This window comes from Cupressus sempervirens, chromosome 10 (assembly GCF_028749045.1).
Source record: "Cupressus sempervirens isolate cs-2001-9-10 chromosome 10, ASM2874904v1, whole genome shotgun sequence".
NCBI classification, from domain to species: domain Eukaryota; kingdom Viridiplantae; phylum Streptophyta; class Pinopsida; order Cupressales; family Cupressaceae; genus Cupressus; species Cupressus sempervirens.
In genome coordinates this window covers 976833438-976859978 of record NC_143127.1, presented here as the reverse complement: position 1 = coordinate 976859978, position 26541 = coordinate 976833438, and the positions used below count along the sequence as shown (strand labels likewise).

The 26541-nt window shown below is 37.9% G+C and overlaps 1 protein-coding gene across 6 annotated transcripts in view; it reads left to right on the top strand.

The window, feature by feature from the left end:
- Positions 1-22222, top strand: part of LOC149537237 (uncharacterized) — a 218255-nt gene extending 196033 nt beyond the window's left edge. For 3 of the 6 annotated variants that reach the window (XM_089807459.1, XM_089807456.1, XM_089807460.1), the window contains 3 exons: positions 21228-21318; positions 21435-21500; positions 21722-22222. In XM_089807459.1, the coding sequence (XP_089663585.1) occupies positions 21228-21318; positions 21435-21500; positions 21722-21841 (277 nt within the window). In that variant the 3' untranslated portion in view covers positions 21842-22222. Of the gene's footprint in view, positions 1-21227; positions 21319-21434; positions 21534-21721 lie in introns of all 6 variants that reach the window. The other 3 variants (XM_089807457.1, XM_089807458.1, XM_089807455.1) reach the window with 1 other exon arrangement.
- The last annotated feature ends 4319 nt before the right edge of the window (positions 22223-26541 follow it).

The following is a 26541-nucleotide window of genomic DNA, read 5'->3' as shown; positions in this document are numbered from 1 at the left end:
ATTATCAGTTCTAAGAATTTTAAGTTTATATCCAGATTGCCTTTCAACATATAACTGAAATTCAATAAATATATCAAGAACTTGATCCTTGCTATGCAAAAAATAGATCCAAGTTCGTCTCGAAAAATCATCAACAAAGGTAAGGGCATACCGAGAACCTTGGATGGAGGTATTCTCCATGGGACCCAAAAGATCACTATGGACAAGATGCAACTTATGAGTTGCTCGCCATGATTTTCCACTTGGAAAGGGTTCCCTATGCATCTTACCACTCATACAACCTGTACAGGTAATCTTGGAAGGAATTATGTTAGGCAAGCCATCAACCATATTATGCTTTTGCATGAAAGTAATATAATCAGAATTTAAATGACCAAGTCTTTCATGCCATATATTGAAATCAATAGAAGTATGTAAAGAATATCGTGAACTAGCAAATTCATGGAATTTAAACAAATTGTCGTTATCCATTTTAGCATAAGCAATTACTTTAAGAGTTGGAGGATCTATAATATAACATGTATCTTTGTAGAATTCAACTTTATAGTTCTGACATAGCTGTGAAACAGAAATTAGATTAGTTTTCAAGTCAGGGACATATAAAACATCATGCAATTTACCATTAGGAATAGTAACATCACCTAGTCCTTCAACTTTACAAGTCTGATTATTAGCTAACTGAATAGGAATGTTAGCAATATCAGGTTGTAAGGAATCAAAAATTTCTTTATGAGAGGTGACATGTTGGGATGCACCACTATCAACAATCCACTCTAAAGGTTTACAAAGATTAAAGCTACAAGTAAAAGCTTGACGAGGATTAGAACTAGTTGAATTACCTTTTCTATGGTTTGAGGTTTGATGATTGGTACTATGATTGATAGGTTTTTTATCATTTTGTTTTTTAAAGCAGTTATTGACAAGGTGACCATCTTTGCCACAATAAGAACAATGAGGTTTGGAATTGGAATGGTTCCTTTGATTATTAGTATTACGAGTATTATTAGGATGATGGTTATTATTATATTTGGGATGAAATTTATTGTTGGTGTTATTTGAATTAGATTGCTTGTAATTATGATTATTGGAACGAAAATTATTAGTTGAATTTCTAGAGACAAATGCATGTTCAGTTGATGTGAGAGTACCAAACTGAATTAGCCTAGCTTCTTCCTGTCTCAATAAAGTTTGAAAAATAACATAAGTTAACTGAGAAGATAAAGTAGGAATAGCAAGCTGAGCATGAATATTGGTTATAAACTGTTGAAATTGTCTTGGAAGACATTGTTTAAGGATAAGATGGATTAAACGAATGTCCTCTAATTGAACACCTAAAGCCATAATTTGACTTTTAAGAGAATCAAATTTTAAGAGGAATTCATCCATACCTTTAAAATCTGCATACCTGAGATCTTCGAGTTGATCTTGCAATTGTATTTTGTGATATTCATCGCCACTGTCATACTTGGTTTTCAAGATGGACCATGCATCATGAGCTTTAGAACAGTGAGCAATTAAGACATATAAATCTGGAATAATAGAAATACCAATTAATCCTAAAGCCTCTTCGTTTTTAGCTTTCCAAGTATCTTTCTCATCTTGAGTAGCCGCTGAACCGGGCTCAAGAGAAGGGTCAGTGGCTATTTCAAAGAGATGTTTAAAACGAAAAATAAATGAGATATGAGTTTTCCAAGAATGATAATTCGAATAATTAAGTTTGATTTCTGGAATTAATGTTGACATGATTGGAAAAAAATTCTTCGCTTCTTTTTTTTGAAAAAAATTTTAAAAATGCCCTTAATTTTAGAATCAAATGATTTGGAGAAAAAAAAAATTAAAATTTTTAACAAAATTGTTTTTTTTTTTTAATTTTAAATTTTATTATTTTATGTTATTTTTTTAAAGAATATTTGAGGTTTTTTTTAATTTTAACTAATGGTGATAGAGAAAATTAAAAAATAATTTAAACAATTAAAGTTGGATTAAAATTGGAAAAGAAAGAGGGGGAAACGGTTTGTTTTTAAATTGGAAAATGGAGGGGAGCGGGCGGTGGCTGCCGCGCGGCGGAAGAAGAGCCGCGGTCGGTGGTCGCCGCGTGGTGGAAGCGGCGATCCGCGGGCAGTGGTTGCCGCGTGGCGGGAGCGGCCAAAGTCGGTGGTCGCCGCGTGGTGGGAGCGGAGGAAGCGGTTGTGGGGGGTTTTAAAACCACAGAGTGGCGGTTGCGTGCGGCAAGGGTTGCAGAGGTGCCGAGCTGCACCGGCGGCGGCGGAAGTTTTAACCGGCGGCTGTTTGCACGGCGGCGAGAATGTTTGCGTGGCGGCGCGAATGTTTGCGCGGCGGCGAGAATGTTTAACGTGGCGGCGCGAATGTGTAACGGTGGTGCAGAGCTGGTGGCCGAAATGCTTCCGCGGATTAAGCTGCCAAGGAATGTCCCGGGCCAAAATGCATAAATTTGTAGTAGTGCCTTCGGCGGTGGTTGATTTGCTGAGGCACGGGGTGGCGCGCGGGTGGCGCGGCCGCCCTATAAAAAATAAAAGAATTTTTTTTATTTGATTTTATATATATAAAAACTTTGCACTATGTTTTTTGTTTTTTTTTTTAAAAAAAACACAAAGTAGTAAAATATATTATTTTTTCTTAAAGAAAAATTATTTTTTTTGATAAATAAAGTAAGAGAAAAAAAAAGTAAAGAGATAGAAAGCTTCACTATTGTAATATGTTTTGTTTTGGCGGCATGCCGTCCAAAACAAACCAAAAAAAATTACTAAGAAAACCCTTTGGCGGCAAGCCGTCCAAAGAGGGTTAGTGAAAAATATGAAGCTTTACAAGAAAACCCTTTGGCGGCAAGAAAGAGGGTTAGTAAAAAATGAAGCTTTGCAAGAAAACCCTTTGGCGGCAAGCCGTCCAAAGAGGGTTTGTAAAAAATGAAGCTTTGCATGCACAAGATTAGTTAAAACGAGCTAAGATCACAACACAATCTTCTTCTCTCAATAACGTCTCCAAATAAGGTGTGCTCCAATGAATGGCAACCTTCACCACAAAACTTAAAACAAGGATTAGATAACCAAGCTCTGATACCATGTAAGAAATGAATAATGTTGAGCAAGGAACGAGAAACAATCCAAGTAAGTTAAGTGTGAAACAATGTTACCATAAGATAAGCAACTCCAAGAGCATACACCAAGATGGTTCAACAATGGAGACAAGGATTTATAAGGGGAAAGCAAAGAAAACCCCTTGTGAGTTATTATGAATGAAGGCAAATGCCTAAAGAAAAGAGAGAGAGAGTGTTGGAGCAAAGGTAGCTCAATACAATAACATCAAGTGCTTAGAGTGGTGTGTAGTTGTGAAGAAAGAAGGAGGAGCATCTCTTATATAGAGATGAGAGAGGAGTTGCATTTGTAACTCCCATTTCTATGAATGCCACATTCATAATAGGTGTGTGCAAAGTGTCACAATCCTCTTAAGGAGGATAAACTAAATAAAGAAATAAACAAGAGTTGTCCTTACATGTGGAATAAAGGACAAATAATGACATGTCCTCCACATGTGTACAAGTGGACAAATTACATGTAGGGACCCTTGGAATATCCCAATTAAAATATATCCAAGGAAAGATTAACCTTTCTAACAAGGTCTTATAGGGAATTTGGAACAGCCGGATAGAGGAAAAAAGTAAGTAAAAAACACAAGCTAAGCATTTTTGTTTCAGCATGCGACAGGGGTCTTATAATTTTCGCGATACCAGAGCAAGACAAAATAGGATTTCAGACTTGCAAAGCAAACAGTCCAGTACATCCGTACAGGTGGACATTGAATCCAACCATACAGACACAGAGGAGATATTCTTTGATCAGGACAATAATATGGGTGATCGAGATGACAGGAATACAGGATTAGGCGGAGGCAGAAATGCTGGTCCAGATCAGGGGGAGGTACTGTTCAGACAGTTACTGGATACATTAGAGCAGGGGCAGCGTATGTAACAGGAGCAGAATAGGCGAATGGACATGATGTTGCAGCTCATGGCTAGACAGATGGGTGTCAATATTAATCTAGCTGATGCCAACAACAGAAACAATAACAACGAGGGAAACAATAACAACGGGGGAAACAATAACTATGGAGGCCAAGGCAACAACAATGGTCCTGAGAATAACATTAATGGTAATAATGGACATGGCAACAATGGGAATGAGGCTGATAACTTTAGACACGTTGCATGCCCAGCACGGACTACGAGCTCGAGACCTCTTCTACCCACTTTCCCACCCAGAGATCCGGTTCAACCAGTAAATGAACCGCAGATTACCGAGTTACAGGATCAGTTCAAGAGGGACTGGGAGGCTAGTGGACCGGAGTTTCAAGCGGATATTTCTCTTAGAGATTATATGGACTTGAGGATGAGACACATGCCTAAAGCAGGAGGGAGGAATCAAAACTTTGAGCTGAGGAAGAAAGTTGGAAAACTTTCTTTACCTTATAATGATGCTTCAGGGAAGATGACTGCACGAGCTTGGGTGCAGAAGGTAGATACATACTTGCAGCTAAATCCTATGCCTGAGGAGGAGGCTATCAAGTATGCGGCTATGTACTTGGATGGCGTTGCACATGAATGGTGGCATCATGGCATGGTGACTTTGGGGCATAATCAGATTACATCCTATGAGGAATTCACCGAAACATTGATAGGGAGATTTGACACTAAGGATCCCGAGTTACATTTCAAGGAGCTAGCACAGTTAAAACAGTCAGGTTCTGTGGATGCTTACATTGCCGAGTTTCAACGCTTGTCTGTACTTGTTACTTATATCTCTCCTAGGAGATTGGTGGTGTTATTTTGTGATGGTCTTGCTGATCCATTACGAGGTTGGGTGAAGGGACATGATCCACTCACCTTAGCTGAAGCAACTAAAAAGGCACGAGATTTAGCCCCTTCGATATACAAAGGAAAAAACCATTCAATAGATTCTTCTTACCGCAAGGACAAAGACAAAAAACCATTTCAGAAAGAGTATAGAAAACCCAAAGAAGGATCAAAAGGACTAGACAATGAAACCTTGAATGAACTTCGAAAGAAGAAGCTGTGCTTCCATTGTAAAGAGCCTTGGGGCTTATCTCATAAATGTTCTCTCAAGGCTAAGGCAAATCAAATGGAGTATTTTTCAGCAGAAGAGTCAGAGTCAAAAGGGGAGGATCAACACTCCGATTCAGATGAGGGTAACACTATAGAGGAGAGCAACATTCCTAAGGATGATAGATCATTGGCACGCTTGACAGGGGCCCAAAAGGCAATCACATTTAAGGTCAGGGGTACTATCTAGGGGCAGAAAGTGATATCTCTTATTGACACTAGGGCTACACATAACTTCATAGATGCATAGTTGGTAGCCAAGAGAGGGTTACAGACAGAGGAGCATGATGGGTTTAGAATCATGGTGGCTAACGGTGATAAGTTATTATGCACTCGGAAGATATCTAATCTTCGCATCAGGTTTGGAGATGGCTACGAGTTGGAGGATGAGTTCTATGTTGTGGACATGGGAGATTATGATGTCATCCTCGGCATGACATGGATGGCTTCACTAGTTGAGTTCACACTCAATCTAGCGAAATTGGAGATGAGATTCCAGCATGAGGGCAGAATTGTGGTACTTAGAGGACTTTCAGATGGAGGTTGCAGAGTAGTGTCCTTGAGGAGAATGCAGAGACTTTTTCGTCATGATGACATAGAGTGGGCGGCAGAGTGCTACATTATGCCAACTTCACCAGAGCCACAAGAAAAGAGTCATCCACCAGATATCCAGAAGATACTTGATAGACACGCTAAAGTATTTAGCAATATTCCTCATGGGGTTCCTCCTGACAGAGGGATGGAACATGTTATTGAGCTCGAGGAGGGAGCCAAACCAATTATGATTACTCCCTATCGTCATTCTAAGAAACCCAAGGATGAGATAGAGAAGGCGATTAAGGATTTGTTGAAGATGGGGCATATCAGGCCCAGTAAGAGCCCCTTTGCTTCAGCAGTAGTATTGGTAAAGAAGAAGGATGGGACGATGCGCATGTGCATCGATTACAAGGCACTGAATAAGAAAACAATTAAAAACAGGTATCCCATTCCTAGGATTGATGAGCTGATTGATGAGTTGCATGGGGCATGCTTCTTCACCAAAATTGATTTGCAATCCGGATACCATTAGATTAGGATGAGAGCAAAGGACATTGAGAAAACAGCCTTCCGATGTCACTATGGCCACTTTGAGTTCATGGTTATGCCATTTGGTCTAACCAATGCACCTGCTACATTTCAAATTTTTATGAACCAGGTATTCAGGAAGCAGCTGAGGAGATTTGTCTTGATCTTCTTTGATGACATCTTGGTCTTTAGTAAGACCTGGGAGGAGCACTTACATCATATGGAGAAAGTGTTATCTATTCTGGAGAGAGAGTCATTGTATGCCAAGGAATCTAAATGTGAGTTTGGTATGACTGAGCTCCTTTACCTTGGGCATATCATTAGTGCAAATGGTGTTCATGTTGATCCTGAAAAGATTAGAGCTATTATAGAGTGGCCTACTCCCGCGAACCTTACACAGCTTAAGGGATTCTTTGGTTTATGTGGTTTTTATAGGAGGTTTGTTAAGGGATTCTCACATATTGCTACACCCTTGACAGATCTTACCAAGAAAGAAGCCTTCGTGTGGACAGGGGCAGCACAGAGGTGTTTTGAGCATTTCAAGTAGGTAATGTCTTCATGTGCAGTTCTAGCTCTACCGGATTTCACGAAGCCTTTTGAGCTTCATTGTGATGCATCAGGTGATGGGATTGGAGCAGTATTGGTGCAGGAGAAGCATCCCATTGCATTCGAGAGTAGGAAGCTCCGGGGAGTTGAGAAAAGTTATTCTATCTATGACCGGGAGATGTTGGCCATAATGCATGCATTGGCCAAATTTCGATCATATTTGGTAGGTGGACGTTTTGTGATCAAGACTGATCACAACAGTATTAAATACTTCATGAGCTAGCGTGACCTTAATGACTGGCAACAAAAATGGGTGACTAAATTGCAAGCTTATGACTTTGACATAGAGTTTGTCAAAGGTAAGAAAAATGTGGTGGCTGATGCCTTATCTCGGAGACCTCACTTATATGCTCTGGCAGAGATTTCAGGAGATTGGAGAGATCGGATTATAGCAGAGTATGTCAGAGATGCTTGGGCTTCTGGATTGATTTCAGGTACCATATAGGATGATCGCTATGAGGTGATAGATGGATTGATCAGAGTTCAGAACAGGGTTTATTTGATTCCGTCATCACATTTGAGAGAGGCGATACTGAAGGCATTTCATGATGCACCCACAGCTGGACATCCGGGGGTCTTCAAGACCTATAGGCAGATCCGAGAGCGGTTTTCATGGAAAGGGCTCAAGGATGATGTTCAGAGGTATGTTAGGGAGTGTGTGGTTTGTCAGCAGAATAAGGGAGAGCACACATTTCCTGCAGGTTTATTACAGCCCTTGCCCATTCCTGATAGGAAATGGGAAAGTATTTCGATGGACTTCATCACTGGTTTACTTGTGGTGGTGGACCGTTTGACGAAGTTTGCTCACTTCTTTGCTATTCCGTCCACTTACACAGCAACACAGGTGGCAGATCTTTTCTTTAGAGAGATATTCAGGTTACATGGGTTGCCCAGATTCATTGTCAGCGACCGGGATAGTAAGTTTATGAGTTTTTTTTGGCAAGAGTTGTTTAGGTTGTGTGGTACAGATCTTACACCTAGCACTAGTTATCATCCGCAAACAGATGGGCAAACCGAGATTGTGAATAAATGGGTAGAAGGATATTTGAGGAACTATGTAACTACACAACAAAAGGCTTGGATCAGATGGTTGCATATGGGAGAGTATTGTTATAACACCACTTATCATATGTCCATCAAGATGACTCCTTTCATGGGACTCTATGGCTATGAAGCACCTAGCTTCATGGATTTAGTTTTGGGGGACAGTAGAGTGCCCAAAGCCAAAAACTTATTGCAGGATAGTCAGGACATCCTGAAAGTGCTCAAAGAGAATATACAACAGGCCCAGAATCAACAGCAATTGTATGCTGATCAGCACCGAATAGAGCGTAGCTTCGAGATAGGGGATATGGTTTACTTGAGGCTACAACCATATAGACAGTCATCGCTCAAGAAGAGCGGAGCTGACAAGTTGAAACTTAGATTTTATGGTCCCTACAGGGTGATTCGCAAAGTGGGCAAAGTCGCCTATGAGCTTGAGCTTCCAGAGGGCAATCGAGTGCACAATGTGTTTCATGTGTCTAGGCTTAAGAAAGCCATTGGTCAAAGTGTAGTGCCTTCTGCAGATTTACCCCCTTTGGATGAGGAGGGGAAGCTTGTGTTAGTACCCAAGGCTATTCTGGACACCAGAGAGAGGAAGCTTAGAAACAGGATAGTGAAGGAGTATTTGGTCAGATGGAAAGACCTACCGGAGGAAGATTCTACATGGGAGAGTGAGCAGGTTATTCAGCAGGCTGGACTGAGATTGCTTGAGGACAAGCAATTTCAAGGGGGGCGGACTGTAATGTCCCCATTTTAGTAGTTGACCAAGTGTGTGTGCGTTAGCCTTGTTCTACATGGTCCCGAGGGCTAACGAAGGGTTTAATGGGATCCTGGAGTGTTTTGGCCTAGTCATTTCCAGTTTTGGCCAAAACGAAGTTGATTTACTCAGTTTCAGGCATACTTACTATTTTTAAAAAGTCGGCAGGACACAGTGCAGGTCAATTTTGGTGATTGGATTCGATACTCCTCGATGAGAGCTTTCCGATGAGCTATCACTCGCATTATTCGGAGTCCGATTGCTAATACATTTTAATGCCTGAAGTTTTATTAAAGTAACGTCTAATTTAATTGTAAAATATTAAAGTGTTACTTTAATATTTATTTTATGGTGATGTGTACCCAAGGGAGACATAAGGGGTATTTTAATATATGTTTTATATATTACACATCTTTTATCCCACATTGCCCATATGAGTTGAGCGGACCCTTGGAAATAGAATAAAAGGAAGCATTTGTGGCTTCATTAGGAGGTTGAGTATGAGAAGAAATTGGTGTGTGAGTTGTAGCTCCATTCTTGGCATTTGAGGATGTCTATCCTCTCTTGTAACATTCTAGACGTCATTCCCTTGGGGTTTGGCCTTTGGAATTTTTTGTTATTGGCTTCATTATCAGGCAGTTTAGTTGCATTTTCGGCTATAGGCAGATTTGGTATTTTGCTCATATCTTCTTCACTACTTGTCCGATGCTTATGCCGCTTGGAGGGAATGGTATTATGAAGGTAGTGGACTGATTGAAGGACAAAGTATTGTAGCAGCAAGTTCGTAAGCATGGGCTGGAGTATTATGTCAATACTGCTGAAGTAATTAGTGAGTTGATAAATCTGCCATGTATTTGGTTTTATGAATTCTGAAAATAACTTTTTATTGGCTGTAGTTCATTTCCACTTTGCATATTATTGTAGTTTCTTTCTTGTTTATGTTGTATTATACCAATTCTATGCACAAAACACAACAAACAAATAAATATTTGATTTCTGGAGTTATAAGGGGTTTAAAACATTAAATGGAGAAATAAGAGGTTGAATGCAAACTGTTTGACATAATTCCTTTCAGCAATTTGGTTTAGTTTTTGGGACATCCAGGGGTGCCCATTACACCATCGGCTCCTAGAACTACTAGTCCTCTTGTATTTGTCATAGCTAGAAAATACAAAAATGCTGGTCACTCCAATTATAACAAAAGATCTGAAATAACAATGAATTTCCTACCCCACAGGATGACGAGAAACCGCTTTGATACCACTGTAGTTACCCTGGCCAATTATAACATAGATAGACTCCTACTTTCCTCACTAAATAGGGTTTGGTATTTCATCGAACATTTGGCAAGCATACTTTGATACCAATTTGTTCTACAATGTATATAGGTAAATGACTCTAGTTTTGAACTAATCAATAGTTTATGTAATGTCCAGATAGAAATCAATTACATTTAATTCCAATTCCTTGCACAAATTGGCTAGCCAATCTATGGTACCAATTTAGTGATAGTTATAAACAACAAACTAATTTTTCTACCATTCACTGTTTGCTCAAAATTACAAATTACATTACATTTATTGAAAATAAAGAACATGAAACCTAGACTGGTATGCACAATTCACCCAGCAGCTGTTACTCTCTTCCAGTGTGCTTCCTCATTCACTGATGACTTCTTTATCAGTCACAATATGTCAAACTTCCTTGTATACCATCTTGCAAACCAATCTCAGCTTCCAGAACTATGACATCAGCAAATGATGATCAATGTGGACCCTCAGACTTGTAACAGTGGCCCTGCAACTCTCGTGCAACCTCTTATTTCCCCAATGCAGGTTGTTAACAAGATAGCTGGCCCTCTGAACTGAAGTGCGGGCTCATTTTGTTGGGTGCAGGCCTTTAAATCTAAAACACAGACCACTAGGAATTGATCACAGGTCTGTAACAGCTCCAAACATTGCTTTAGAATAGAACAACAGCCTCTAGAAAAAACAGAGCAAACCCCAGAACAGTAACTCAGGGTTGATAATGCAATTAGATTGAACCCTCAGCAAAGGATAAAGAGTAACAATAATTCCAGATTTGGCATCAATGATAGACTTCTCAATTTGCAATTGAATTTCAAAGCCACTCCTAACATAAATAGATTCAAACCTGATCAACTTCAGAATTCCATCCTCCACAACTTTCAGCACCGAATAACAAAGAGCATTCACAGTTCCAGAATTCTCAGCTACAAAGATATATCCCAACCGCAGGAAAAACAGTAAGGAGACTCATCAATATCCAGAATATAATGAATCACTTTACCTCAGTAGTGAATTGAAAACATTTTCAACTTAAAAACCCTTACGCCTCAGCAAGGGCAGATAAATCAATAACCTTAGACAATCTCACCAAATCAACAAAAGCAAATAATAATTAGATGCTTTTCTCATCAAATGGGCTCGTATTTATAATTGTTAGTGTAAATAATTATTATTTACACTTCACTTAAGTTTACTTAGAATAAATGCATTATTTTATTATTTCTTAGGTTAGACACCTAAGAGTTTGCATACTCTTGAGTTCTCATTTTGACAACACTGGACTAAGCAACTCTATTTTAGCACATGGTGTCTACAACACTGAAGTTTGCATAAACAACTGAGTTGTCATGTAGACAACACAGTTGTTCGCACTATTATTTTAGCACATGGTGTCTACAACATAATTTTACGTGCTACACCTTTGTAGGCTTATCCTCTCATCATCACACTAACTCCTGTGCTTAATAGAGGATAACCCACTCTTGGTGGACATGTGCCTGGTTGTAAGACTTATCATATTGCTAATTCCTACACATTCTAGATGCATCTTAGAGGCCTTTATATACAGGCACCTCTAGTGTACTATATAATGAATTGAATATCATATTGTTATTCTAATCATACTCTGTTGGTCTATTTTGTGCTAGTTATTGTGCTTCTTGGTCTTGGGAGGCAAATTCTTACATGGTATCAGAGCCATAGAGGCATCATTTCATAGCCATTGGAGACCGATCTTGCTTTACCTCTCTGAGGACACCACGGTCCAGATCTGGAGTATTTACAGCTATTGGGAGTGTCTAGAACCAAAGTGGACCTCACCATTGCGTCTAGAGCGTCAATTCGGTGAAAATTGACTATAAATTCACATATATTGGGCCATAGTCAATTTTGAGGCAAATTTTTTTTACAAACCAGCACCCAATGGCCTCGATTTGCAAATCCGGTTTGATCTATTAGATCTGCACATTTATTTTGTTTCAGATCTGTATTTATTTCTCTATATTTTTCCAGAGAAATTTTTCTTCAAAAAATTTTTTAGGTCATCAAGCCTACAAAGAATTTTTTTTTGTAGGAATTGGGTGGTGAAATCCTGGCCCCCAAAGGTGGAATATTCTCTATTATTCCGGAGGATTCCACTATCATTTCACCGGCCGAATATTACATCACCGGCAAATTGCACACATAATCTAGCATTGCTTATACAGCTGGCAGTTCCAATAAATCCGGCAAGCCAACACAACACATTACTCATCGATCGAACATTACATACTAGGCGGCTTGCTTGGTTTAAGCACCGCAACCAAGTGTTTTTATACTACTTGGAAACCCCTGCGCGGTGCATTTGGGATAATCCCACAACACCACCGGCGACGATTTATAAACTCCAACCCGTAAAATGCTACCGACGGCATCTAATTCCCCGGTGCCAACGATCATAGTCCCTGGCAACGTGTTTTTCCCCCGCGGCATCATTTTTAAATATTTTGGCAATCGCAGCATCCACCTGGAGCTCAAATGTCATGCCACGCGGCACGAGGACTCCCGCCTAGGACAGCTCAGACTCTGACCCACCAGACCATGTGTTCGGCCCTGACCTGCCACATATGCCCAACGACACCTTGTCAGACAGGGACACGTGTCAACGCTAGCTCACCCAGTGACTCAACGTCCATGTCAAACCCCACATCAGCAAATCTGTATAGGCCATGCAGACTGATCGTACAATCCATACTGTACAACCCTGCCACGTCACCCAAAGAGGTTTTTTTCGCTGACATTAGTCAGACATTGCATTAAATTTGATGGTTGTATGATTGTCATCTGTAGGGAAAAATACACTACTATGACAGCCGTTTGGACATCAAATTTAACCTCGTGTTTTGTTGTTCAGTCCCCTCTCCAAATTCATTTTTGATTTGACAATCCGACTTTGGGAGGCCATATCTCAGTCATCTGGGCTCCAAATTAGGTGCAATTTTTTTTTTTTTTTGGCTAGAATTTCCTAAACTTTTCAATGGTGCTGTTATTTCCTGGTTTTGGTGCACGTATTTGTCAGAAATTGCAGTTTTTGGTGACTATACCTATCCAATCCTACATTTTGCAACTTCAATTGCTCTGTACAGACTCATCTGAACTCCGAATTAGGTTCCTCTTTTTTTGAAAGTGAATAATTTTTCATCTACTTTCTAGATCTGCAATCAGATTATAGGCTTGTGTGGACAAAAATACCACTTTCAAAATTAGGTCCTTTTCTGTATTGTAATGCTTTGATACAACTTCAGAATTGTTGTATATCTGAGATACATTGTAACATTCCAATTTTGAACTCCAAAAGGAGGTTGTAAACAGAAAATCAGATAACTACTAAGGCCTAAATTGGCAAGTGGCTATTGTAATCGCACTAAGTATAAAGTGTCAAAATCTTTCATTTTGGGGGGGTTTCTTGATTGAGTAAGCAGGGAGGTGTTTCTTGGTGTTATGTTCCTCTTTTCCTGCTATTATCTTTCATTTCTTGCATGATGGGAAATCTTAACATTCCAAAATTAACACCACATAACTATGCCACATGATCTATTAAAATATGGTGTAAATTGATGCATGATGAAGTTTCTCAATATGTGGATGGTACCCTTCCTAAACCAATAGGTGATAAAGTATCTCAAATTGATATTCATGCTTGGGAAAAGGCAGATAGGGTAGCCCTAAGTGATATTAGGATGGCAGTTGAAGAAAAGATCTTCTATCAAATCATGAAGTATGATACATCGAAGGAAACTTGGGATGCCCTCAAAAACCTATATTGTAAAGTGACTAAGGAGGATGTTTACTAAATTGAAGATCATCTTGTCTCCCTAGATCCTAAAACCTTTGATTCTATATAGGATTTTATTATTAAGGTGAATGAATTAAGAACAAAGCTAGGTGATTGCAGTAGTCCTATGAAAGATGACAAGTTGATCTATCTCATTCATAATAAGCTGTCATCCAAGTACTCCACATTTGTTTCTTCTTTCAACACCACAAAGACTACATTAAGGGCTGCCTATAAGAAAATCACTTTTGATGATTATGCTCAATTGTTAGAAAATGAACAAACTAAGTTGCAAACAACGGGAATTCTAAAGTCGTCAAAGTCCAAGGCATTGATGGCTAATAATGAGGGTTCTCAAATTTCAGCTAGTCAAAGTTCAAAGAAAGGAAAGGGAAAAAAGAAGAAGTGGAAGAATAACAAACAAGAGGATACAGAAAAGACTACACCAACATCAAATCAAGAAGGTAAGTCTTCCTCAAATACCAACAAAAAGGGAGACACCTATCAGGAGAAGAAAAAATGTGCTTATTGTAAGAAGATGGGTCATAATGAACGTGAGTGCTATCATAAAAAAACTGATGAGTTGAAGAACATCATGAAGAAACACAATGTCCCAGTGCCTAATGCTTATAAGGACAAAAGAACTTCATCCTCAGATTCTAAGGGCAAAGGGCATGCTTTACTCACAAACACTATTAGTCAGGGAGACTGGATCATTGATTCAGGTGCCACACATCATATGGGTGTGTCAAAGTGAGATTTCTCTTCCATGACACATTTTGAGGTACCACACATCTTTGTTGGTGATGATACTAAGGTGGAAGTTGAAGGTAAAGGTGAAGTTGAAATGAACAATGGTGTATTCAAGGATGTTCTATATGTTCCCAATCTTACTTCCAACCTTCTTTTTGTCTACCAAATGACTCACTATGGAGATGGAAATAAAGTTGAATTCCTTCCTGATTCAGTGGTAGTGAAAAGCATCAAGGATGACTCTATGATTGTAATTGGAGAAGCCAATCATGATTCAAGGCTTTACACTTTCTCCTCCTTGGTGCCTACATCAAATGCACAAGCCTTGTTATTATATTCAAATGTAGAAAGCAAACTGTGGCATGAGAGATTTGGTCATCTCAACTATAGATATCTTCAGCAGCTTAGCAACAAGAAAATGGTTAATGGTCTACCTCAAGTTCAGTTTTCAGAAGGTGTTTATTCATGTTGCTCACTTGGAAAACATCCAAAAAAATTGTATGAAAAGGGGAAGTCTTGGAGAGCACAATGTGTTCTTGAAGTGGTTCATAGTGATGTGGCGGGCCCATTTCCAGTGCCATCATTTGGCAAGTCATGCTATGCACTCACTTTCATAGATGACTACTCTCACTTTACTTGGGTTTTCTTCATGGCTCACAAGAGTGAAGTGTTTGAAAAAATTCTTAGCTTCAAGGCTCAAGTGGAAAAGCAAACAGAAAAGGCCATCAAAGTTCTTTGAACAGATAATGGGGGGGAGTATGTGAAGACAAGACTAATAGACTTTTGCACTCAAGAGGGCATTAACCTTCAGCATTCACTACCATATACGCCACAGCAGAATAGTGTTGCTGAAAGTAAAAATAGAACTATGAAAGAGATGACCACTTGCATACTACAAAACAAGTCTCTTGATCAAGTCTTTTGGGTTGAAGCAATGTATTGTACTAACTATATCTAGAATAGAAGTCCTCACAAAGCTTTGGATTGTGTAACTCCTTTTGAAGCATGGACTGGGAGGAAACCTATGGTTAAGCACTTTAGAGTCTTTGGTTGTCCAGCATGGGCATGAATTCCTCCATAGAAATATGGGCACAAAGCAAACCTTGCATCTTTGTTGGATATGTAGACTCACATAAAGCCTACAAGTTGATGGATCCAAAGACACATGATATATTCTATGAGAGGAGTGTACATTTTGAAGAAAGTTGTCCAAGCTTTTCTTCTTCAACACCTTCCTCCTCCAGTGAAGAGAGTGATAGTGATATTAGTGACTTGGAAGATGTTCGTCCCCGATCAACACAGAGGCATCAGCTAGTTGAGATTGAGTACACCTACAACATCTTCTTCCACTAGACCTAGATGGGCTCAATAGACATTGGATGTGGTAGGACCATTGGCAGAGAATCCTTCAGATAATAGGAGGACAAGATCACAACACAACTCACTCCCACATGCTTATATTGTAATTGCTTTAGATCCACGATCATTTAAAGAAGCATCAGGTGTTCTAGAATGGGATAGAGCTATGGAGGAAGAATATAACTCTCTTATGAGAAATGAAACATGGGACTTAGTCTCTCTTCCTAAGGGAAGAAAATTGGTTCGATGTAAGTGGATCTATTAGACCAAATTCACAACAGATGGAAGTGTTGATAAACATAAAGCTCGACTTGTTGCAAGAGGTTTCTCTCAGGTACTGGGCATTGTGAACACTAAGACCTTTGCACCAGTGGCAAAGATGATTTCCATTCATTTGACACTTGCTATAGTGGCAGCTCAGAAATGGGTTGTTCATCAGATGGATGTGAAAAGCACATTTTTGAATGGGGATCTTCATGAGGAGATATATATGGAGCAGCCACAAGGATTCATCTAGGATTCTACCATGGTCTGCAAGTTAAAGAAGTCTATCCATGGACTTAAACAAGCTCCCAGAGCTTGGTATGCCAAGATGGATTCCTTTCTTCTCTCAGCAGGGTTCATCCGATGTCATTCTGATCCGAATGTCTACATTCTTCGGAGGGATGATTCACATTTGCTTCTTGTGCTTTATGCAGATGATCTGATCGTTACAAGAAGCACAACATCCATTATTGAAAGTGTCAAGGCTACTTTGTAGGACAGGTTTTTGATGACAGACTTGGGGCTACTACACTATTTCCTTGGTATCGAGATACATCAGTCTTTGTCAGGGATAACACTATCACAGCCCAAGTATGCTTTTAATCTTCTAGCTCGGTTTCACATGAGTGACTATAAGGTTGCACCTACTCCATTCCTTTCAGGTGCTAAGTTAGAAACAAAGTGTTCCACTCCACTTATTGATGCGACTTTGTATAGACAATTGGTTGGAAGCCTTATCTACTTAACACATACACACCCTAACATTTCATTTGCAGTCAGCATGGTTTCTCGCTTTATGGAAGAGCCACATGAACTTCATTGGAAGGCAGCCAAGCGAATCTTGCACTATACCTAGGGTACACATTCACATGGGATACATTATGCAGTTGGTATAGGACTTTAGTTTGTGGGATATACAAACTCAGACAATGCAGGAGATATTGATTCTACAAGTCTACTTCAGGATATATGTTTCATCTTGGTTCTAGCCCCATTTGTTGGCAGAGTGAAAAATAAAACACCATTGCTCTCTCATCGATTGAGGCTGAGTATCGAGGAGCTATGAATGTAGCAATAGAGGCTATTTGGCTACAGCAGATTCTGAAGGAGTTTGGATTTGATGTACCGAGACCCACAGTCATCCATTGTATTAACCAGAGTGCTATTGAAATCTCGAAACATCCAGTGCACCAAACATATTGAGGTTCATATGCACTACATCAGAGAGTTGATCCATGAGCAAGTCATCGCATTGCAGTATTTTCCTATAGAGAGCAGGTAGCCAGCATCTTCACCAAGCCCTTCACAGAGATCAAGTATATTCATTTGCGCGATCTCTTCGGGGTAAGGGATTTTTCACCAGGGGGGGTCATATGATCCTTCTCTTTTATATTGTATATATCTCTCTTTTTGGAGGAGAGTTTTTCCCATGGGGTTTTCCTTCTTCGTTTGCAGAGAGATTTCATTGCATTTGTACTTGGGTACCTAACATTGCCTAGTAGCCGGGACCCATTATGCATTTCATCATAGCTTTTGTGAGCTTAAGTGCATTCCCCTAAGTTGCACTTAAGGGGGGATGTTAGTGTAAGTAATTATTATTTACACTTTATTTAAATTTACTTAGGATAAATGCATTATTTTATTATTTCTTAGGTTAGACACTTAGGAGTTTGCATACTCATATGAGTTGTCATGTTAACAACACTGGAGTAAGCAACTCTATTTTAGCCAAAGTAATGAGAATCGAAATCATATCGGAATCGGCAAGGCTGAATCGAATTGTGAATCAGCGATGAATCGCCCATGAATCAGTGATGAATCAGAAAATTTGAAAAAGCCCTTTAAATTTAGAAATTTTAACAATTTAAAACTTATTTCATGCACCCTTTATTGAATATAACTTAAAAACACTATAACATCATCAAATAGAAGTTAAAACTTTACATAAACATGGAAGTTTGTGTTTAACGCATGGGGTAAAGAGTTTTAATAAGACAGTTGCCTTAGTTATTATAAGACAACTTCACGTCCAACACCTACTCCAAGTGCTTCAAAGCACATCACCCCTCTCAAAAGGCTTGCTCTGTTGTTCTCTCCACCACAGACACTTCATGCCTGCAGTAGCTCCAGTCTCATCAACTGGTCAGACTTCCCAAGACTGATAATCGCAGCGACTGGGGATCTAGGGGGCAACGACCCCAGCGGGGTCGAGGGGTAGCACCCCAAGCGTGCTCCCTCTCACAATACAGGGCGGGGTCGCCCGCCGCCAAGACCAAATTAGCACTCTGAAACTCACACAAAACTACATGGAACACAGTATTTTTGTGATTTTCTTCTGATCCTACACTCTTTCTGGCAACTGTTGACGTTTTACTATCTGATTATGATTTCCCTTCCCTTGGGCATCATCCATTATGCATTCTGAACATTTTTTATTTGTCATCGTTTTTCTTTTTTAACTCCTACTTCCTCAATATCTTTCTGCTATACAAATACAACATTTCCTTGCTGAATTACTACACTACCAAGATGATGCAAGTCAACTTCCTAGTTGCTGCGGCCGGTTCATGGCAAAGATTCTGGCAATTAATAATTTTCAAGTCAACTTCCTAGCTGTCGTGGTTGATTCACGGAAAAGATTTTGACGATTTTTGCCATGAATCGGCGATTCACCTGAAAAAATTGGCTCTAGCAATTTCCAATTCACAAAAAATCGGCACGGATAAATCTTATCGCGAAATTGGCAATTTGGGCGATTCTGGGAACTATGATTTTAGCACATGGTGTCTACAACACTGGAGTTTGTATAAACAATTGAGTCGTGATGTAGACAACACAATTGTTTGCACTATTATTTTAGCACATGGCGTCTACAACATAATTTTACGTGCTACACCTTTGTAGGCTTATCCTCTCATCATCACAATAACTCCTATGCTTAATAGAGGATAACCCACTCTTGGTGGACATGTGCCTGGTTGTAAGACTTATCATATTGCTAACTCCTAGACATTCTAGATGCATCTTAGAGGCCTTTATATACAGGCACCTCTAGTGTACTATACAATTAATTGAATATCATATTGTTATTCTGATCATACTCTGTTGGTCTATTTTGTGCTAGTTATTATGCTTTTTGGTCTTGGGTGAATATTTCCCTAAGGCAAATTCTTACAACAATCCTCCAATGACACAAGTTTCCCAAACAAAACTCCACTTAAGAAGCTTCCTCAACACAATATCATTTTATAACATTTAAAAATAATAAAGCATCATATAATAAAGTGCCATATAGTAATGTTGACTTCAACAAATAATTAATAAATAGGAGCCCATGCAAAAAATAGCCCAATGCAATGCAATTGATGACCGACTGCCAATGCCACCATATGCACTACCAAATATGGAAACTAGCCAAATTAGACTTACTAAAAATTGTAAGTTCACAACTGAGACCCCCAAATCACCCTGTCAGCTCACGAGGGTCGCTATGATGAACTAACTCAATCATTTGCAGAAGCTCACCAAAAATGGGAACATTATATTATGTTTGAGAAAATTAGTTATCTAACAATTTATGAATTGTCTGTATTAAGTTGGTTGTCCACTCTCAGGTGGTTATATACATTTTAGTGTTGGTTGGTTGACAGTTGTGTTCCTCTTGGAAACCATCAGGATCTTTAAATATGTTGTGTATTGCCAAGTACTATAGTGTAGCTGGAGGAGTTGTAATCCTTGGCGAACCATTTCTAGTCTTCTTCAGATCTTCTCTATAATAATTTCATGAGCGAATAAATATAATTTTCTCATTTATTTGGTATACAATATCTTTTTAATTATTTCATGTATTTAATTTATCAGATATTGCAGCAAACATTCCTTATATTGTTCTAAGTCAATGCATACCCTACTTTTAAATACTATTTATATTTTCACCATTGACCCCAAATCTAGACACTTGGTCCTTAAGATGCGTCCTTGCATTGTCCCTCCTGAGAGCCCATGAAAAATTGGTGTTAGCAATTGGTTCCCTTCAATGGGTAATGGTGGTTTACATAATTTGCAAACTTAGAGAATAGTCAACAAGCCAAAAAAAATTTACTTGATAGTACTCAAGAAAACTTGGCAACTACAAAGAGACTTTTTCAGAAAAAAACATAAATGATATGCGAAATGTGACCAACAAATGTATCAAATGACTTTGTTGGGAGGCTAGGGGCAACACCCCTTGTAGAATTGAAGGGCAATGCCCATCATAGTGGTTTGGGTGCAATATTCTTAGTGCATTCCTTGTCAGAATATAGTGTTGGGTCGAGGGGTAAATACCCTACCGCAAAGCCCAAATAAAGACTTACAAAGCTATACAAAGTTACGAACCTTCATAGTGCTTAACATTTTCATAATCTTTTAAAAGGAAAAACACAATTCATATAAATCCAAAAGACATTCTTGGAGTAGTTAACCTACCCTTTTCTGCATGATTTTGATGTGTTGCTAGCATGGTGAGATAAGCCAGAAAACTAGTAGAGTTTTGACAAGTACTCACCAAAAACTCAGCAAAACAACTGTATTGAATAAACATTTGAAGTAATCATAGAGCAAAAGAACTCTATTGAATAAACATTATGAGTACTCAGAGAAAAATAAATCTTGAGCACTTGGCAAGTTGTCAAGTGCTCATCAAGTTTGCAAACTTTGTTGTTAAATTCTAATGAGTTCCACAATTTATTAGTTGGAATTTGTAACAGGAATGAACGTATTGGATCACTACTCTTCAATGAATGAGACATTATGAAGGCTGCAGCCTTGACTACTACATTTTCGTCATTTAGCTTGTTTCTTTGGATTAATTCTCTTGTTCTGGTCATGAATATCTTGGCAAATTCAAACAGTGATAAAATTATTTCCTTCCCTACTTATAGAATATTCCCTGCATGACATGTGTTACATTGGGAAGCTAAATCTGGAGTATATAGGGTGAAAGTGAATACACCAATGCAGATTAAATGAATGCTTAGAAAATTTAATTGGAGTGAATATTCTGGAACTTATCCTATTTTCTTGTAAGAGCAAAAATGATAAAGTTCCTTTGTCCATACATGACTGACGTATGGAAATTTTCAGATTGGCTGTTGTATCTATGGCAGGATTAGCAGCTGAGGGCTTAAGATACGATAAAGTTGTTGGCCAATCTGCTGATCTTTTCTCTCTTCAGGTTGCACTCTTTTCTTTCTCTAGGTTTATGAAATCAGTAGATGCCAAATCTGATTTTCCTTTTTCCTATAGTTTTTTAATAAACTAACCATGTTACTAAAAGTGCTCCATCCACAGAGGCTAATAAACAGAAGCAAACCTCCACTTAGTAAAGAACAACAACAAAATCTTACTCGATGGGCGGTAAGCATTGTGCCAATGTTGACTTATTCCAAGGTGACAGGGTTAGCTTAAACAAATGCACAAGATCCAGATACTGAATAAAGTTTCTAGAATTTTTCAATATGATTTGATCATTATTTTGGTTTGGTTTCATGCACAGTTATTACATTCACAAGAACATGAGTAAATAAATTCAACCTATGCTTTGACTTTTATTGTCATTTCCCTTTGAATTATTTCAGGTGCTCTTTGCTGCTTCACTTTTGAAGAACAACAGAAAAACACATGAGGCACTGATGTCAGCAATGTCACAAAAATCCTCCCTCATAGAGTGCATACAAACAATAGAGAAATCCATGTAAGTAGTAGTTGAAAGTAATGATCCTTCTTGAGAGGGCAGAAATTCGCAATTAGTAAAGTGAGAAGTCTGGATTGCAAGTGCTGTGGGTTCTTCTGTAAGATTAATCTGTGAAGTGTATGCTTAACTCCAGTGTGCATATTTTCTACCCATATATATACCCTTAGTTCCTAAGAGCTTGTTAAGTTGTCCAGAAATATTATTAACAAATAGATTGCACGCATAATCTTCAGACAGTCCTGACATTAGAAAAAGCAGAAAATGTAACATTCTGATCTATTCAGTTGTAATTATCAATTTTTAGTTTTAAATATTTCAACCATTGATTAACAGGAGTTTTTAAAGGAAATTCTTGAATGGGAAAGCTTGTTCTTATGAGGATAAATGAGTAGTCTCCCTTTATCTGGCTTCCCAATGTTTGACGGTATAATGGTCCTTTGTAATGCTATTCTTATAGTTCAAACACCTTGGTTGAGTGCATAATGCTTGGAATGATCAATTCCCTTGAGTGACATAATACAGGAACACACAATGAATACCCAAGATATGTATAAATTTGATCACCAACCTTCTTGATGATGCCTTAGTCAGGATAACTCACTCATTTAAACTACTTGGTGCAAAACGAACATGGTTAACTCAGAATTTGTATGAAAATTTTCTCGATGCAAAAGGTTAGTAGGTTTAATTGTGGAAAGTATTAGCAAATACACAATATCTTTCCTTGGGATTCAGAAAACTATATAATCAAACCTACAGAGTAGACAAACCTTGAAATTATTGCCGATAAACCAGACTGTAATAAATAGATCCCCTTGAAACTGATTTAAGCATAGGCTAATGGTACCATTTTACATTTAAAAGAACTCTTAGGGAACGTGATCATGAAATATGTTTTTCCCATACGCTTGACTAACCACACACCATGTTATGAAGATAGCTTATTTCACACAGACAAATCATAAGCTAGTTCGATATGATTTTAACATTTCTTTTGACCACTTTCCGTATCCTTTCCAACAAGTGAATGGCTCACGGATTTTATTGTTCTTAGTTTCTCTGTATTTTACTCATTCACAAACATTAATATGAGCTCTTTCTTTTCAAGGAATCATGTAAATCTCCAAATCTCATATGAAGTGTTTTGCTTTACAAAATTCTAAAGAAAACGATACATGCAAAGGAAAAAAGTATCGAGACGTGAATGGAAGCTTGATTGCATCTTTTATAAGAATATGTCATGTAATTCAAATGGGTAAAAGGCTATTCCCAACTTGTGGGTGCAACTAATGCTGGATTTTTTTATTAATCTGGGGATGCGTCAATCTTTCTTTCGCATTGTAAGATGGTCAATTCATGAGGTGATTATGAAGATTTGATAAAATATTTGGTCAACATTTGCTGATTTTTTTCATGGTCTCTTCATTGTATCTGTGATATTTAACTTAGAAGTAAATTTGCAAATGCCAAGCTAGCAGCTAGTTCTATCACTTTATCTATAGCACACTATGATTGCAAGTCTTGCAGTTGGCGACATTAAAGTTATTGTGCTTCCACCTTGGATGATACAATGACAAAGCTTGTGATGGATTTGGACAAAGGAAGATGATGAAAGTGGAAACTTCCGTATTATTGATGAAATGACATGTATTTGTTATCAACACTTATGCAAGAGGCTTTGAGTCCATGTTCTATGAAGATGAATGTATTTACCTTTTATTAGGTTATATTGGTTAACATATTGCATCTTATTAATATATAGAGGCTAGCAACTATGTAATGATAGCTCTTTATTACAGAACTGAAATAGCATGAATCTAGTTAAATTTTTTGGGCAGTGGTATACAAAAGAATACCAAATATAGTAGAAGGGAAAGAGGATATTTGATTCAAAATGATAAATTATCACTAAAGGATCAAAACAAAGAAATCAAATACTTGAGCCACTTTGAGGAGAACTTCCAAAGTAACCAAGCCATATAAATTCCCAACTCTTATTTATATGGCTATAATAGTCCAAACACTATCAATTGGTAATTAGGCTCCATAAATATTAGTGGCTTAATTTGTCTAATGCTAGACGACAAAAAATAGAATAGTACAAATGGTAGAATTGTTCTTCAAGTTGAAAAGTGAAGCTCCCTAACATCCAAATGAACCTAAAACTAACACACTTTATAAGTATTCCCATTGTAGAAGATTTAAAAGGAGGTTTTGCATAAATGTATAGTATCTAACTAAATATGATCCACCCCTTGATGCAAGAATCGTACTATCAATAATCAACACTTGAGTGATATTTTAACATATAAGGAAGGATACTTTTAAGTACAAGTGGATGCCGCAACCTCCTATAGGATGAAGGAAAGACTAGTATTTGTTGGCAAGAGATTGTCATGCCACAAATAACCTTAAGCAACCTTCTATGATATCATCTTATATTGCAAAGTATTTGTGATATTTTGTTGAACAAGGTCAACATCTTGCAACGACATAGAGGAAAATGGTGCAATTCCATATATGATATAAGAGTCTTGTGGTACAACATATGACCATTGGATACTTGGTAGAGGGATGTTTTGATTAGGTAAACCAGAGAAGTGCCTAGTTCCAAGTACAAAGAATAATCAAAGCAAAAAATCAAGAAAAAATGGCCTAATGGCAAACAAAGCATGTCTCACAAAAATAGAGACAAGAAAATAGAAACAAACAAAAAGAACTTATAATAGAAACATGGAATAAAAGAAGCCCTAAAAGATTGAGAGAATGGCAAGGACCTATAGAAGACTCTCAAGGTGGTTTGAATCCCATCTTCACCCAAGGCCTCAGGCAAGGGGATGACAAGGTGGAAATGCCTTTTCAATTTTTTGAAAGAGGAAACTCACTAGAGGACTTTCAAGGAAATCTGCAAGTTTCCTCTTGCCCTTACAAGAAAAATCTTATCCCACATCATCCTTACAAACTCTTCTACTAGAACTAGAACGTTCCCATTAGAGTGAGGTTGGGGACAAGCCTTTTGAGAAATGGAGACCTCTTGGAAGAGAACATTTTCATTAAAATCTTGGCATAGACAAGAAAAATGCCCATCATTATGGATGTGGGTTTTCCATGAGTTCTTGGAACAAAGTTCCTATCCCCAAACACCCAACCTAGAACACAACCTAAGTTTGTTAAGATATTGAGTCACTCACCCTTTTAGTATATTTGTGTTCTTTTCATCATAAGGTGCATAAGAGCCTTTGTCATGCCTATTATTAGTGAAAAAAAGTGCCCAAGTTTGGAAGTATGTGTAACTTTTTTGTGCATTAATACATCAGCTCAATGCTCTGGAGTGTGGGTTTTTACTTGAAAAGGTTTTCCCCGTGTATATTGATGCTTCTCTTCTATCTATTAGTCTTCTATTCTTCTTCTTTCATGTTCTTGAAGTATCAGTTTACTTGTCATTATGCTACCAAAGTTTGCTTGGATTTACTAACTAAATTATCTTTTTAATTAGGGTCAATGGATGCAAAGTTAAGTATCCATTTTTATACTTTAATGGCTTATTAGTACTCTCTTATATTAAATTATTAGAATCTATTTGAAATTGAAAAAAAGTATGCTATGTTCCTTAGCTTTTTTGTGTGAATATGTACTTTATATTATAAATTAATAGAAAGGGCACAATTCATTAAAAAAAGGCATACGCTACAAAATGTGTATACTAGTTCTCACATGTCTTTTTGGTTCATCTTTCCTTTTTGAAAATGAACCCATGTAGTGACCATGTTAATATTGGTAGCATCAAAGTAAGTAAAATATTTTTGTGAAATAAAAAAGCCTTCCCAAAAAAGTAGTAACCCTCCATAAGAACTCTAGAGGTGTGCTCAATAGACTGAAAGGAGAAGAGGAGGAATCCATTTATCAAGGATGCCATGTTGACCATATAATTTTAATTTGATTTCAAACTTGTTGATAAGATGACAAAGAAGGAGAATTACATAGTAGTGAGTTGTGTATTGTCATTGGTATGCCATCAATGACAAAGGGATATATTTTTAGTAGTATGAGTTTATGTTGACATTGATGTCAACCTATTGTATGTGAACTCTGCTTGAGCCAAAACCAAATCCCAATTAGTAGGCTTATCTCCAACCAAACATCTCAACAAGTTACCCAAACTTCTGTTTACAACTTCATTTTTTCCATCTTTCCATAGATGAAATGTAGAACTAAACTTCAACTCTATATTTAGCTTGTTCCCAAGTGTCCAAAATTGACCACTGAACTTAGTATCTATATTTCAAATAATAGTTTTAGGCAATCCATGCAATCTTACCACTTCCTTAAATAATAATTCAACCACATGTACAACATCATATGTCTTCTTACAAGGTATAAAATGAGTCATCTTTGAAGGTTTGTCAACTACCACCAAAATAGAATCATTACCTCTTTGAGTTCTAGGAAAACCAAGAACAAAATCCATATTGATATCTTCCCAAGGCTTATCACGTACAAGCAATGGTGAATATAATATCAAATTCTAAGTAGTTCCTTTTGTTGTTTGACGAATTCTGCAACTGCTCACTATCCTTTGCACATCCTTGTAAATCTATGACCAAAAGTGTCTATCTGAAATCAACAACTTTACTATCTTATCAATCCCAAAATGTCTAGCAAGTCCTCAACTATGCTTCTCCTTTATGATGTTCTCTCTCATAG